Source organism: Spermophilus citellus, assembly GCF_964194105.1.
Source record: "Spermophilus citellus genome assembly, chromosome: 5".
Taxonomy (NCBI): domain Eukaryota; kingdom Metazoa; phylum Chordata; class Mammalia; order Rodentia; family Sciuridae; genus Spermophilus; species Spermophilus citellus.
In genome coordinates this window covers 52,786,171-52,802,619 of record NC_138186.1, presented here as the reverse complement: position 1 = coordinate 52,802,619, position 16,449 = coordinate 52,786,171, and the positions used below count along the sequence as shown (strand labels likewise).

The 16,449-nt window shown below is 37.3% G+C and overlaps 1 protein-coding gene across 2 annotated transcripts in view; it reads left to right on the top strand.

The window, feature by feature from the left end:
* STK38 (serine/threonine kinase 38) overlaps positions 1–16,449 on the top strand; it is a 48,501-nt gene that overhangs the window by 30,253 nt on the left and 1,799 nt on the right. For both annotated transcript variants that reach the window (XM_081296512.1, XM_081296511.1), the window contains exons 7-13: positions 162–316; positions 4,708–4,810; positions 5,610–5,671; positions 13,653–13,770; positions 14,781–14,904; positions 15,099–15,194; positions 16,220–16,314. In XM_081296512.1, coding sequence (XP_081152638.1) covers positions 162–316; positions 4,708–4,810; positions 5,610–5,671; positions 13,653–13,770; positions 14,781–14,904; positions 15,099–15,194; positions 16,220–16,314 — 753 coding nt within the window. The remainder of the gene's footprint in view (positions 1–161; positions 317–4,707; positions 4,811–5,609; positions 5,672–13,652; positions 13,771–14,780; positions 14,905–15,098; positions 15,195–16,219; positions 16,315–16,449) is intronic.

Genomic DNA, 16,449 nt, shown 5'->3' with positions numbered 1-16,449 from the left:
GTGTGGGTCATTCTCTGGTGCACAGCAGGGTTCTGTTTATGTGCCTTATGTTGGCAGATAGAGAATACATATTTGAAAACCAATACTTACTTATGTGTTGCTTGTGTGTGTGTGTCTGTGTGTCTATGTGTGGTGGTGGCTTTGTATTTTTCCACCTCCAGGGGACATGATGACTTTGTTGATGAAAAAAGACACTCTGACTGAAGAGGAAACTCAGTTTTATATAGCAGAAACAGTATTAGCCATAGACTCTATTCACCAACTTGGATTCATCCATAGAGACATCAAACCAGACAACCTTCTCTTGGACAGCAAGGTATGTGGTTGGGGTATCAGCAGGCAGTGTGTGCTGCTCTGAGCGGCCTTTGCCATAACACCTGAACCACCTGTGACATAGGGGCCATGTGATTGACCTTGTATGTTTTTCTTCTTTTTTTTTTTTTGATAGCTGTTTGCTGATACTTCTACTCTCTGAAAGGCTCATGATTCTGCAGTTTGATTGAACATTCCTCTTAAAAGACATCCTTGAAAATGCTCAAGAATAAAATTAATTTAGAGGGTTAGTTTGCAATAAAGTCAAAGATAGTAATTTTCTCTTAGCATATAATTAACTATGCTGATAATACACTACCTATCCAAACCTCTGTGTTGGGCAACTTCATCAGTTAATGAGGAACCAGGCCAAGAACCAGGAAGTAAGGCAACAACAAAAAACCTGGCACAAGTACAGGTTTTTAATTATATCCCCTGCTCAGCTTCTGTTGTACTGGCCTGTTTATATTTATTTTGAGATAAATATAAATATGCAAATAAGCATAGTTGCTTAATTTCTAAACTCAGTAAATTAGAAGAGACTCTCTATACTGCTAACTGAATTTTGGATAAGCTTAGAAAATCTCTCTCTTTTTTAAAATGTATTCTCTCTTTCTCTCTTTTTCTGTGTGTGTGTGTGTATATATATATAATTTTTTTTTTTTTAGTTGTAGGTGGACACAATACCTTTATTCTATTTTTATGTGGTGCTGAGGATCGAACCCAGTGCTTCACACGTAGTAGGCAAGTTCTCTACCACTGAGCTACAACCCCAGCCCAACCTTAGCAAATCTCTTATTATCTGGACCTCACTGTTTTCATCTAGATAGTGAAAATACTGATCTAGAGAAGCTCTAAAGTCTCTTTAGCTCTAAAATTTTAGAATGTTGTTTTATGTTATGCAGAATTTTTATCTTAACTGAATTTTTCTTCTAAGTATAAAAGTAAATTTTATGCCTAGTGTATTTTTCTTCCTTGCTGTCTTTTTATATATTTTTTGCCTTTGAAAGTCCTGAAGATTTCTATCTTTCTTTGAAACCCTTTGTTTTTCTGTTTTAAGAGATCAAGAGACTTGTCAAATAATTTCTTCTGGTTAGTAGTTTTTTTCTTCATTATGAAAATAATCATATAAATGAAAATTTGAATAATATAAAGAAGAAAAATAATGTATAATCTCGCCACTGAAAGGTTACCACTGTTTTAATAGCTTTGATATCTTTCTCTTTGTGTTAGTAACTTATATAAAGTTAGCATCCATGTAAATAGCTTAGAATTCTGCTTTTAAAATATTAATGCTATGGAGATATTTTCCTATGCCATTAAGTTGAGATATCCATACACAAATATATATATATAATTTAAAATATTTTTTTAGTTGTCAATGGACCTTTATTTATTTATATGTGGTGCTGAGAATTGAACCCACATGCTAGGCAAGTGTACTACCACTGAGCTATAACCCCAACCCCAGATACATACATGCATATATGTATATGTGAATAAATGAATAAAATAAAGGTCCGTTAACATCTACATATATGTTGATGGACCTTTATTTTATTCATTTATTTATATGTGGTACTGAGAATTGAACCCAGTGCCTCACAGATGGTAGGCAAGCGCTCTACACTGAGCCATAGCCCCAGCCCCCCAAGATATATATATATATATATATATATATTTTTTTTTTTTTTTTTTCTTCCTAAGATATATTTTTAATAAAGCACTGGCATACCTCGTGTGGTTTTGAGTTCATATGTCCTGGTCCTGTACTGCAGGCACATTAGTGCTTAGTCCACAGTCATGTCCAGCGAACATGTTGAAGGCCAAGAACTTGGGGACTTCATTTAGCTGAAGAGAAGTGGGGGATTCTGGAAGGTATTGATTTGCCCCCTATTATGCTAGCTCAGACTTGTCATAAAATGTTCTCATAAGCAAGTTCATTTATGTGTTCAGCTACATTGATTATAGGAGTGAAAATGCAGAAGTCTTGAGTTTCTGCTGTGTGCCCACAATAACTATAGCATTTTCTAGAAGTCTGGGCTTGAATAGCATTTGCTCCATGTACTGATCTTTTTGTTAGACATCTTCTTTCTTAGAGGCGTCCAGGCAAAACATGTAATTTAGAGAACTGCAAATTAAACTGTGTTCTTGGCTTGTAGAACAAGGTATTTGCAGATCTGTAAAAAGAAATACCAAGTTAGCAAGCTCAAAGCTGTCCTTGTTTGGCAGTTCATTTTGTTATACACACACACACACACACACACACACACATGCGCGCGCGCGTGCGTGCGCACATACACATACACACGGAATTCCCTTTAAAATAAAACAATAAAACCTAATCTATCTGAGCAGGGCTCCTGTGGCTTTGTCCTCTGAGAAATTTTTATGTTAAAGCCTGAGAATGTCCTCAAAGAAGGTGGTATCATGGAAAAATCACAGACATTAAAGTCATTGGGGCTCAAACCTTGGCCATACCATTTCTGATTTTGTGACCTTGAGTAGGGACCTGAGCATTTTTTTTTTCCTGTTTGGTTTCACCTCCCCATTTATTTATTTAAAATTTTAAAAGGTTGCCTGATGGTGCATGTCTGTAATCCCAGCTACAAAGGAGGCTAAGGCAAGAAGATTGCAAGTTCAAGGCCAGCCTGGGCAATTTAGTGAGACCCTGTTTGAAAATAAAAAATAAAAAGGACTGGGGATATACATCAGTGGTAGAGTGCTTGAGTAGAACGTATAAGGCTCTGAGTTCACTCCCCAGTAAAGTGGGAAGAGAAATTCACCACCTCAGGAATACCTGCTTTTTCCTTAGGGCTAATGGTGTGCCAGGTGTTGTGTTTTGAGCCTTATATACATCACTTCTCATTTCTGCCAGAAAGATATCATTATCCCATTTTTCAGATGAGATAAGGGGTGTTGGGAGAGGTAAAGTAATCCTGGTCTGGCAGGAAAGAGCACCAGCTAATTTTTGGTTTTGGTTTTGCTGTTGTACAAGCAAGCTATGTAATAATGACTGAGTCAGTGAGAGTTATACATGAGACAACACAATTAAAGCACTGATCATGGTGTTTGACTCATAGGAGTGTGAGTTTCCTTGATAAGCATTATCAGAAGTCAGAGGCTTCTGATTAGAATATGGTATGGCTGGGCTGGGGTTGTGGCTCAGTGGTAGAGTGCTTGCCCAGCATGTGTGAGGCACTGGGTTTGAACCTCAGCACCACATAAAAATAAATAAATAAAATAAAGGTATTGTGTCCATCTACAATTTAAAAAAATTATTAAAAAAAAAAGAATATGGGCTGGGGATATGGCTCAAGCAGTAGCATGCTCGCCTGGCATGCGTGGAGTGCTGGGTTCTATCCTCAGCACCACATATAAATAAAGATGTTGTGTCCACCGAAAACTAAAAAAAAATTAAATAAATGAATACTAAAAAATTCTCTCTCTCTCTCTCTTTAAAAAAAATATGGTATGGCAACATTTATTAAGAACTATGCAGGGGCAGGGGATGTGGCTCAAGCGGTAGCGCGCTCACCTGGCATGCGTGCGACCCGGGTTCGATCCTCAGCACCACATACCAACAAAGATGTTGTGTCCGCTGAGAACTAAAAAAAAAAAAAAAAATATTAAAAATTCTCTCTCTCTCTCTCTCTCTCTCTCTCTCTCTCTCCTCTCTCACTCTCTCTAAAAAAAAAAAAATTTAGAGACAGGGTCTCACTGAGTTGCTAGGTGCCTCGCCATTGCTAAAAAAACTGGCATTTTTAAAAAAAAAAGAACTATGCAATAATATTTATTCCCTTTATTTTAAGTAATTTACTTCTTAAAATTTGTCCCAGTGAAATAATTCAAGAGGAGAAAAAGCTATATGAACAAATATTTGTTTATTTACTCATTTAACAACTGTTTTGTTAAGGTTGTGCTCTGTGTTATGTATGGTTAGGGCTGGGGATACAGAACTCTCCATCATAGGGTACTTAAAATCCATATTACCTGAGAGCTAAGAATTGGGATGGTTAAGTATTAGGATGGTTAGGTAATAATTAGGCACTGTGCCAATTGACGTTAGACATTAGTAATAGCCACTGTGTTCATTAAAGAAGTAGTAAAAATGTTTCCAGATGCTATGGAGGGTTCAACTGTTTAAAAACCTATATTTATTTGGACAAAACCAAAGATAATATGAAAAAATAAAGACTTTTTTTTATATAATAGAATTCAAGGTGCTCTTTTTAGTGTTATTACAGAATTTTCTTTGTAATAGAAAAGGGGAAAAAAAAAAGCAGTATACTTTAGCCATAGAGATGTAATAAATACTGGAAGGTGCAGAAGATAATGTTCTGTTCTATAATTAAGAATTGTTCATCCCCATCACTTTTTTTCTTCTCTCCATAGGGCCATGTGAAACTTTCGGACTTTGGCCTTTGCACGGGACTGAAAAAAGCACATAGGACAGAGTTTTATAGGAATCTGAACCATAGCCTCCCCAGCGATTTCAGTAAGTCTTAACAATGATATTGGTTTTTTTGTTCCTTATGGAATTGCTGTTTTCCCTGGCGACCAGATTCATCAGGAAAGATAGGAGAGCATTTTCTGGTGAGGCAAGATGATGCTAACAGGTACGTTAAGACAGATGTTGAAAAGAGTTTTCTTTGAGCTCTACTGGGCAAGTTCTGGGGATGAATTTGGAGCAGGCAAGCAAAGGTAGTAAAGGAAAAGGTCCTGGGAATAGCTCCAGACTGGATTTATTCTAGGGTCTTCTTTCTGTCATGGCAGGGGAAAAAAAAGTTACCTTAATGAGAATTACTTCTACTTGAACATTTGATTGCTATCAAGTCATTGAAGATTACATAGTTAAATTATAATTCATCCTAGAAAAGCTTATATCAAATAATGTATCCTAAACATATACATTCTTGCATATATAACAATTGCTCCTCTTGGGTATTTGATGATAATTTTGAGAAACAGTGAATGTTTTAAGTCTACTTCAGGACCTTTGTTTCTGAGGCTAAGTTCCCTCTAATTCGGAGTAAGACCTAGTGTGTTCTCTCTGACTAGATGATCCACCTATAAGTGCTGTTTAGAGCTTTTGTTATGTGATTCTTTGAGTTAGTAATGCTTGAGAACCTCTGATTTGGGCTTACAGACCTACTCGGAAATGTGTCATCTGAAGTTGTTATATAAAGTTAGAAAAAAACAAAACTTAGGGTCTCATATGACTTGAACCAGAGTATATACTCCAATAGTAACCATTTTTATATAAACTTTGATTAGAACTGGTTTTCTGTTTGTAGCTTTCCAGAACATGAATTCCAAAAGGAAAGCAGAAACCTGGAAAAGAAACAGACGTCAGCTAGTAAGTAATAGCTATGGCTTTTGAAATGCTACAGATCAAGTGTGAATAAGTTTAAAAAAATATACACATGGATTTTCACATGATAAATATTTGTAGAATATCCCTTGCTTTTATGATTACCTTATAGAGTGCTATGATTATGTTTGTAGCACCAAAAGGAATCTTGAAGGAGAGCAGATAATATTGGGTTGTTTTGATTGTGATATTTTCTTTTCTTTTTTTTTTTTTTAAGAGAGAGGGAGAGAGAGAGAATTTTAATATTTATTTTTTAGTTATTGGCGGACACAACATCTTTGTTTTGTATGTGGTGTTGAGGATTGAACTCGGGCTGCATGCATGCCAGGCGAGCGCGCTACCGCTTGAGCCATATCCCCAGCCCTATTGTGACATTTTCAGTGGGTCACCTCATTCTGACTTTTTAGGTTGTTGACAATACTTTTCCTTCCTATCCCACTTTTCCCTGGGAAGGGGGTTATATTTAAGCTGGAGATTTCGCAATGAAAGTTAAGTGCATATATCTACCTTGAATTTTTAGGCATTGGTTCTTAACTTGTTAAAATTTTAATTCACTTAGGCAAGTTAAGACTCCTCAATTTATAGGCCTCATGTTTTCTTACTTTGTGTTGGAAAAAAAGTACTTGGTAATCAAAATTGGAGAGAACTAGAAGAGAAATTTTTATTATTTTATGTTTGAGTATATACACATGTAAAATTATGCCCCACAAGCTTAAAAATAGGTAACCTTATTGCATTTACCTTGATAGTATAACCTTATTCCATTTACATTAATAGTTGGAAATTATTTACATAGTTTAATTTCACTAGTGAAATGTTATCTAGGCAAAATTTATTATTATTATTTTATTTCATTTATTTTTAGTTGTAGATGGACACAGTACCTTTATTTTGTTTATTTAGTTTTGTTTTTATGTGGTCCTGGGATTGAACCCAGTGCCTTACGCATGCTAGGCAAGTGCTCTACCACTGAGCCACAACCCCAGCCCCAAATTTATTATTAACAATAGCTAATTAATTGGTTCATGTTTGAAGTACAGCATATGTGTTGTACTTTGGGATAATGATCATATGTGTATTTTATCTAATAAATGGTAGAACTTCTGCTTGTCTGCATATATAATAGTAATTTAGCAGTTTGCCAAATACTTTGTGTTTCAGCCAGACTTAGTAAAATGCTGACTTAGATTTCTCTGTAATACCCTTATTAACTCACTTAGTAGGTCACCTAGTAAGTAGATGTCAGTCACTTGTGAAAATGGAAGCCTGAGGGATTAAGAAAGAATCAGAGGAAGGGCTTGCATTTATTTTGATTTTTTGAAGCTTATCAGTGGGCTTTAGACTATGATGATTTTGTTACTCTTTTGAAGATGGAGTAACTTAAATTAATCCTTTCTTTTCTTCTTCTTCTTCTTCTTTTTTTTTTTTTTTTTTTTTGCTGGGAATCAAATCTTGAGGCACTTTACCACTAAGGTACATCCCTAGCCCTTTTTTATGATTTTGTTTGAGATAGAGTCTTGCTGAGGCTGGCCTGGAATTTGCAATCCTTCTGCCTTAGTCTTGTTGAGTAGCTGAAATTATAGGCATTTGCCACCATCCCCTGCTAGCCCTTTAAATTTTAAATTTTGAGACAGGGTCTCTCACTAAGTTACAGAGGATCTTGATCAAAGATCCTCCTGCCTCATCTTCCTGAGGAGCTGGAATTACAGGCATGTTTTACCACCCAACTTGAAATGAATCTTTGATGTCTTTTATCTAACATTAACCTGGGGATACTTTAGTACAATTAGTTGCAACACTGTCTCCTTTCCTTAGAAACTGTGATACTCTAAACTTCTAAATTCTATCTGTGGTAGAAACCTGTTTCCATAGTTTGTTCAGGTTTAGGGAGTATCAGGAATAGATTGGTCAAATGCTTCCATTATGTCTGTATAAAGCAGTGGCCATCTCCCACCCACACCACTGGTACTGGGAATTGAACCAAGGGCTCTTTACTACTGAGCTATATCTCCAGCATTTTTTTGGGGGGGGGAGCAGGGGGGTGCTGTGCTGGAGATTGAACCCAGGGCCTGTGTATGCAAGGCAAGCACTCTACCTACTGAACTATATCCCCAGCTCCCCCAGCTCTTTTTACTTTTTGAGACAGGGTCTCTGAGTTGCTGAGGGTCTTGCTAAGATACTGAGACTGGCTGGCCTTGGACTTTTGATCCTTCTGTCTCAACCTCCTAAATTGCTAGGATTATATATAGTGTGCGCCACTCAGACTTTCAAAACAGTGATTCTTAACATTGGCTATACATAGGAGTCACTTGGGAAGCTTCAAAACCTATTGATGTCTTTGTTGTCCTACCCACAGAAATGCTGACTCATTTGGTCTGTGATATATAACCCTGGGTGATTCTGCTGTGTAATTAATGTTGCGATCTTCCACTGAAAAGATGATCTGAAATGATAGCTTTGCCTTTTTGGGGGACTGATATTTATATTTTAGAAACTAACAAAAAGTAAGGAATCCTTTGTGATTTTTTTTTCTTTCTAGTTACTGCTGAATATCTAACATGGGGCTTCAAGCCTGTTAGGCAACTGCTTTACCACTGAGCTTTACCCCCAGTCCTTTCAGGTTAGGATTTAACCTTTGTTTACTCTGCTTACATTTATATTGGGAGTGATTAAGTTGAAGTGCCTTAAACTGTACTTATATTCCAGACAAGCTTTATGCTCCTTGACAGATACCAAATGGTCATATCAGATTCACTAGTGACCACTTAAAATTCTATAAGGAAGAGATTTCATAGTTTCCATATTTGGAGTTAAATTTCACTTTAAAAAGAGTTTTGAGGGGCTGGGACTGCAGCTCAGTGGGAGAGTACTTGCCTAGCCGGTGTGAGGCCCTGGGTTCGATTCTCAGCACCACATAAAAGTAAACAAATAAAATTAAGGCATTCTGTTCATCTACAACTACAAAAAAAAAAAAAAAAGATTCTGGGGCTGGGGATGTGGCTCAAGCGGTAGCGCGCTCGCCTGGCATGCGTGCGGCCCGGGTTCGATCCTCAGCACCACATACAAACAAAGATGTTGTGTCCGCCAATAACTAATAAATAAATAAATATTAAAAAAAAGATTTTTGAAAGTCTGAATAAACTTTAAATTTGTACTCTATTCACAATAGAAATGAGAAAGTATAAGTTAAGGTAATCCTCATATTACCCCTTTGCATAATTTAAAATAAAGCCTTCTCCCAGTCTCCCAGTCTTCCAGATGTTAATTAATGATATTTCTAAACGATCCTATTCAGCTATTACCAAGCTGAAGGTTGATATATGCTTAATATAAATTTGCCTGGTGTGGTGGTGCACGCCTGTAATCCCTGCAGTTTAGGAGGGTAAAACAGGAGGATCACAAGTTCAAAGCCAGCCTCAGCTACTTAGCAAGATCTTATCTCAAAAAATAACTGATTAGGTAAACATTAGGTAACAGTAAAAAGGCTGAGGATATAGCTCAATTGTTAAGGGCCCCAGGGTTCAATCCCTGCTCCCTAAATAAACAAACTGCCTCCAGGTTGAGCCTAATGTGTGTAATTGTTTCCCCAAGATTATTGCTTTTTAGTCCATTGGGAATCACAAAGTAGAGGCTTATGCTGGGCATAGTGGGCACAGGCTTGTAATCACAGCAACTCAGGAGCCTGAGGCAGGAGGATCACAAATTGGAGGCCAGCCTTAGCAATTTAGAGAGGCCCTGAGCAAATTGGTGAGCTCCTGTCTCAAAATACAAAGTTAAAAGGACTTGGGGATGTAGCTTAGTGTTAAACCATTCCTGGATTCAATCCCCAATACCAAATAAATAAATAGATAGATAGATAGATAGATAGATAGATAGATAGATAGATAGTAGAGGTTTCAGCTTCCTTCCTTGGCTGCTTACTGGAATGTTTTAAATTGTGACATGGTCCTGAGTAACCTTAGGCCTCAGTAACTGATTAGGTAACAGGTATGAATCAGTTTGAAGTTATTAAACCACCAAGGTAAGAGATGATGCATATGTAGATATTTAATCCTGGTCAGTTTATTTTTAGTGTGAAATTTATAGAAGTGATTAAGTAGGAAATGAAGTTGCCTTGTTACTTCTAAAACTCTGAAATGAAAGTCATAAGGTTTAGGACACATGGTGTGATTGAAATGACTGTTAAGCAGCAATAGTGCTGTTCTAGATGACCACTCTCATTGACATTATAAATACTCAGACAACAAATGAAAAAGGGTACAGATTGAAGAGGTTGGAGTTGGAGGGTACCCCCACATGGAAAACAGACAAAGATTTGGGATGGGTGTAGTCCTCAGTTTGGAAAGGCTCCATCTGATGCATACAGTGCAGGAAGTAAGTGTAGGAAAATGAGAGAGTCCCCATGGCAGGGCTCTGTTCCCAGAGGGACAGAATCACTCTTCCTGTCACAGGTTTGAGCTATCAGTCGGCTATATTTTATAATTCTAAGAGTTGTTTTTAACACCTTCGTATCTTAAAGGAATTCTTTTCTTGTGGCAATAGACCTCTGGTTTTATGATCTTTGATCAAATATGATTTACTTACATTCATCTTTGCTAGAATAAATCTAGTATTTAAAGAGTATCTATAGTTTCTTACTTTTATAATTGGAATGAAAATACTTTGATTTTGGGGGAGGACACAATCCATGTTTCAGACTTTAAAGCTAAAACCAGACAATCAAAACAACAAAAACCCCCAAAAATTTCTTATTTAGTGTTTGTATCTTTAAAACATAATAATGTATGATTATCTAAACAGATCCCTACTTGACAATATGCAAAAAACAACTCTATAAGGAAAATAAAACTTTAGTAGAAAATACAAGACAAAATCTTTGTTCCCAGAGCAAGGCAAGAGTTTTTAAATGAAAATATAGGAAACGAAAACATAGGAAAAATTTGATTCGTTTTATTATTTTTAAAGGAAAACAAATCTCTGTATATCAAAAGACACAAATGAAAAGATAAGCCAGATGTACAGAAGTCCTGCACTTCTACCACTGTCACATGCCCTGGAGATAATGCATGTGTACACCAGGAGACATACAGAAGAATGTTTATTGCCTTTTCTCTAACAGCAAAACACTGAAAATAATCCAGGGAAATGGTTACATCTGGAACAGAATATTTTATATCAGTGAAAATAACTGAACTACTGTTACCTGTGATAGCATGGATCAATTTTAAAAACAACATTGAGTCAGGCAGGTGGTGCATACCTGTAATCTCAGCTGCTTAGAAGACTGAGGTAAGAGGATGGCAAATTCAAGACCAGCTTGGGCAATTTTTCAAGACCCTGTCTCAAAATAAAATGTAAAAATGGCTGAGGTTGTAGCTCAGTGGTAGTGTGCCCCTGAGTTCAATCCCTAGCATCAAAACAGAGAGAGAAAGAAACAAACAAACAACATCAGGAGGAGAAATCAAATAGCAGAAGCCTTCATATACAATGATACCATTTTTATAAAGCTCAAAACCAAAACTAAAGAAGATCTCATTTATAGACGTAACAAAATTCAGTTTCTTTTGAAAAGCAGAGGAAGGATAAACATTAATAGAGGTAGGTAGGAGGTGATACAGGATGGTATGGGGTGGCGTGTAGGTTTGGCTTTATTGATACTGGCATTGGTTTATTAGTTGAACTCATGGGTGTTCATTACATTGTTATGCCTCATAATTCAATAATTACACATGTATGTACCATATGTATGGATGTGACATAATGTTTATTTTTCATATGTAGCAAATATTACTTCATTTATAAAACCATTATAAAAGCAATAAGCTTCATAGTAGGAGATTATATTAAGGATTAGTGTCCTGAATTCATAAAAATTCCTGTGAATCAATAAGAAAAAGAACTACTAAAAAAAACTAATGGGCAAAATATATGAAAGGAAATTCACAAAATGACTATAAGATAGTTAATTATCATATAAATCTGTGCTCAGCCTTACTAGAAATAAGGGAAATACAAATTAAAACATCTTATTTCATATTCATTAAATTGGTAACATTTTAACAATTTGACCAAGCCAAGGGTTGGTAAGGTGCATAGCACCAATTTATCCCCTTGCCTAAGTTTCAATAGGAATAACCACTTTGGAGGACAGTTGGCAGTTAGCTCTTTAAGTTGAAATGTTTGTAACCCAAGACCCAGCAAAACTACTATAATATACAATCTCTAGTATATGATAGAGAGAAATTCTTGCACAGTGCTCAAGGAGATATTAAGAGAATGTTTACTCAGGTGTTGTCAAAGTGAAACATTAGAAACAATGTAAGTGTCCATGTATAGAAGAATGGATAAAAACAATTTTGATTTATTTCTGTAACAAAATAATACCCAGAGAAAAGAATGAACTAGAGCTACATGAATAGGTCTCAAAACCATAATGTTGAGTAAAAAAGGCAAGTTGTAATACTGAAGAATAACTCAGTATAGTATGAAACCACTTATTTAATGTTTATACAAGAAATCATGTGTAATTTATGAGCACATTCACACAAGAACAGCACAGCAACTTCTGGGTAGTTTCTGCCTCATTGAGGAGAGAGAGTTGGGTTTTTAAAGCAGAGCTTTAATTGTTTCTGTAGTTCCATTTATTTAAAAAAGACAAATGACTGCAACAAATAGAGTAGATTATTAACCTCTACTATGGGATGTGTATTGCATTGTCTGCTTTTTTTCTGTATGTTTGTAATATTTCATAATAAAATTTTTAAAAATATTTAGTTTTGTAGTTGTAGTTGGACACAATAACTTTATTTTATTTATTTATAAGTGGTGCTGAGAATCGAACCCAGGGCCTCGCACGTGGTAGGTGAGCTACCACTGAGCCATAACCCCAGCCCCATCATAATAAATATTTTAAAAAGACAACACAGCTGTTATTTTTTTATTTTAAAGCTTATATAGTATTTAAAGCACCTGGACTAGAGCCTTACTCACAGTAGACTCTCACATGCTAAGCACTTTAGAAGACTTTGACTGTACTTCCTCCTAGTATTTTGCATTCCTGGTATATTAGACCAGAATACTGGACTCTAGAAAATATTCCTCTAGCCAGGTGTGGTGGTGTATGCCTATAATCCCAGAGATTCAGGAGGCTGAGGCAGGAGAATCACAAATTTGAGGCCAGCCACAACAATTTAGTGAGACCATCAACAACTTGGTGAGACCCTGTCTTAAGATAAAAAGGGGATATAATTTGGTGGTAAAGTGCTCCTAGGTTTAATCCCAAGTACTCCCCCACCAAAAAAAAAAAAAAAAAAGTAAAGAAAATATTTCTCTAATAATTATTTCTAGAAATGATTAAGTTTGGTAAGGAGACATTTATAAACTTTTGATCTGTAGTGTATAATGTTAGCTTTTAATAATAAAGCTTTCCTTTATGGTTTTCTCAAATCAAACAATATGTATGATAGAAAGAGGGATAATTGGAATTGGAGCAAGATATGTAATTTCTGAACAGCACTCTACCATATAACTAATTTTAAGTTTGAGGCCTTAGGCGAATCTATCTTGAATTTCAATGTTCATATCTGCAACACTGCACTAATAAGGTCCTTCTTTGTAGAGGTTTTGTCAGGATTTAAATAGATGAATACACATATTAAGTACAGGGCTTTGTATTTAATCATAGTAAATTATGGTACTAATTGTTATGAAAGAGATACGTGTGACCTAGTGAATTACAGGCTTTGGATATATTTAGGAAGGGTCTTTTGCCTCATTAACAAAGCTTTATTATTCTTCATGGAAAGCACCCTAGCAACTCAAGCTTGCTTTAAGCTCCTAGACTCTCCTGCTTATTTAGTTTCAGGGCAGCTCCTATTGGTGCTTTTGTAGCCTTTGGTCTCTAGAGCCGAACTCTGCATACCCCCTTCCCTGGCTTGGCCTCCCTGATGTGTGGTATGTATTTCAGGCCTTCTCCACAGTAGGCACTCCTGACTACATTGCTCCTGAGGTGTTCATGCAGACTGGGTACAACAAGCTGTGTGATTGGTGGTCGCTTGGGGTGATCATGTATGAGATGCTCATTGGTAAGTTGCATGCTTCCAGAGAATATTTTCTGTGCATCCAGAAAACACTTCTAGTTTGATATTAGATTCTGTTTTATTTGGGGGTGATCTAGGTGCCCCCCCCCACCCGTTTTTCTTTCAAAGTGAAATTTCCTAGATTGAGAACTCTCAGTCAAATGTGTTCCACTATGTTCTTAGACTTCCTGTCATCCTGTGGTTGCTTTGCTGATCATTTATTTTTTTCTTCTGTGCTTTCATCCTCTCTGTCCAGCATTTCTAGCACTGTATTTATTAAACACTTAATGTGTGCAGAGTTCTAACTGGGCACTGCCTCACTCTTCACTTGGAATTTGCTATGTCCCCTTCCTCTCTCAAAGCCTTCGAAGCAGGAAGGCCTCTGACCTCTCTACTTCTTTGGATATATATCTGTATAGAGGGGACACATCTGTGGGGATGGCCATGTGCCATTGAACATAGGAGAGTGAGTGTGTGGATAGCTGGGTGTGGAGTCATCAGGCTGCATTGTCTGTGGGACATGGAGGGATGGCTGTGCAGGGGAAGGCACCCTGTACATAAAGGAGGGCCAGTGGGGCATAGGGCATGTGAGTGCTTATCTTCTTGCCCGCACCTCTCAAAAAAAAGAGGCATGGTGGTCACTTTTAAAGCCCATGCTTTTTTCTTATTCAGCTGTTTTGGCACTGTACCCATACAAGTGTATTCCTAGAATGGGTAATTTTTTAATGGTGATATTTCATCCTGTCAGCAGGGTGATTCCCACTTTTTTCTTTTCCCAGCAAGTATTTACTGGCTTCCTAGTGGTACCAAAAGTATAACTTCACTTCAGACTTCGTGAAGCTTTTGTGGGGGGAGGGGAGGATGAAAAATTGGTCTAGATGTTCTCTGGGATAAGTGGAAACCCTGACTATTATAGAGGAATGGACGTACAGAGGTGTCAGGTAGTCCTCAACGATATGTGGAACTGTGTCAAGGAGGATAATTTCAGTCAGATTCAAAGTTCCTTTTTATTACAGGCTACCCACCTTTCTGTTCTGAGACCCCTCAGGAGACATACAAGAAGGTGATGAACTGGAAAGAAACTCTGACTTTTCCTCCAGAAGTTCCCATCTCTGAGAAAGCCAAGGATCTAATTTTGAGGTATCAGAGAACATTCCCCCACCTCCTCCTGCTCAGGCATTTTTTCATTATCTTTGGGTCTGATCCCTGCTTTTCCCCATTCTTCTCTTGAAAACAAACAAATAAAAAAAAAAAAGAAGAAGAAGGAGAGTTTATTTTTTTCTTTGCCTGAAGAAACTCCTTGAGGTGTGCTGAAAGTCCTCTATCTTTTCCAGGTTCTGCTGTGAATGGGAACATAGAATTGGAGCCCCCGGAGTTGAGGAAATCAAAAGTAATTCTTTTTTTGAAGGTGTTGACTGGGAACATATCAGGTATACTCATATTCAGGATTATTTTTGAAAGTTCATAATTAGTATTTATTAGGAAGAATCATCTTTGGCAAGCTATGTAAAGGAAAAGAGCTGCTTAGAAACGTAGTCTTTTCTGGATTTTTATTCATGGTGAAGATGGGGAGTTGGGCCTCATCAGCCATGTGCTATGGAATATATTGAATCCAGAATTATTTATAAAGCCCAGTGAACTTTGGATCCCTTGGTGAAGGGAGCCATTTTGAAATATGTTGTCTTTGCTCTTATGTAACCTCTCTGGTGTTAAGGGTCACCAGCAAGACTGTCCCTGCCCACAGACTAGTGGCTAATCCTGGGAGATGGAGAAAGGAAATAGAGGCAAAAGCAGAGCGGGGGTGTGTGCCAATGGGAAGGAGAGGGAGGCTGTGGAGGGCAGGGTGCTGCCAGTGGCCTTGAGAACACGGGCCTGCAATAGCCGCAGACCTTCTCACTCAGCACTTGCAGCTTGCTAAACAGAAGGTGAAGAACTTGTCATTTTATTTAGTACATGTGTTCTGGTTGCATTCTTGTGATTTTCATTTTGCCTTTCTTTTGCTATATCTTTTAACCATTCATTGGTTGGCACCATTATTAAAGTTACCTTGTTGCTGGCTATAGTGGCACATGCCTGTCATCCCAGCCGCTCGGTAGATGAGGCTGGGATGACAGGCATGGGGATCACAAGTACAAAGCCAGACTCTGCAATTTAGTGAGGCCCTAAGCAACTTAGAGAGAACCTGTCTCTAAATAAGATATTTAAAAAGTGCTGCAGATGTGGCTCAGTGGTTAAGCGCCCCTGGGTTCAATCCCCAGAACCGAAAAAATAAAAATAATGATTTTGTTTGAATGCAGTCATTTGGTCAGCATTCATGAGCTTTTCAGAGAAAATAAATGCTTTCTGACAGTGAATAGTCTTCCCTGTCAGACCATGAGTCTTTGGGGGGAAAGGTTTGATCAATATCCATGTGAACGCTAACCATAGTAACTTTTGGCTTGTCTATTCCTGGCAGGGAGAGACCGGCTGCCATATCTATTGAAATCAAAAGCATTGATGATACCTCAAACTTTGATGAGTTTCCAGAATCTGATATTCTTAAGCCAACAGGTAATTCCACATTATCCTCCCCATCCCCAATTTTGGGACAATGTTTATAAATCAGGGTAGAAAACGTGGACAGGAACTTCAGTGCTTCAGATCCTTTGTAAGGATTTTTCCAATACTAATGCTGGGACGTGGTGA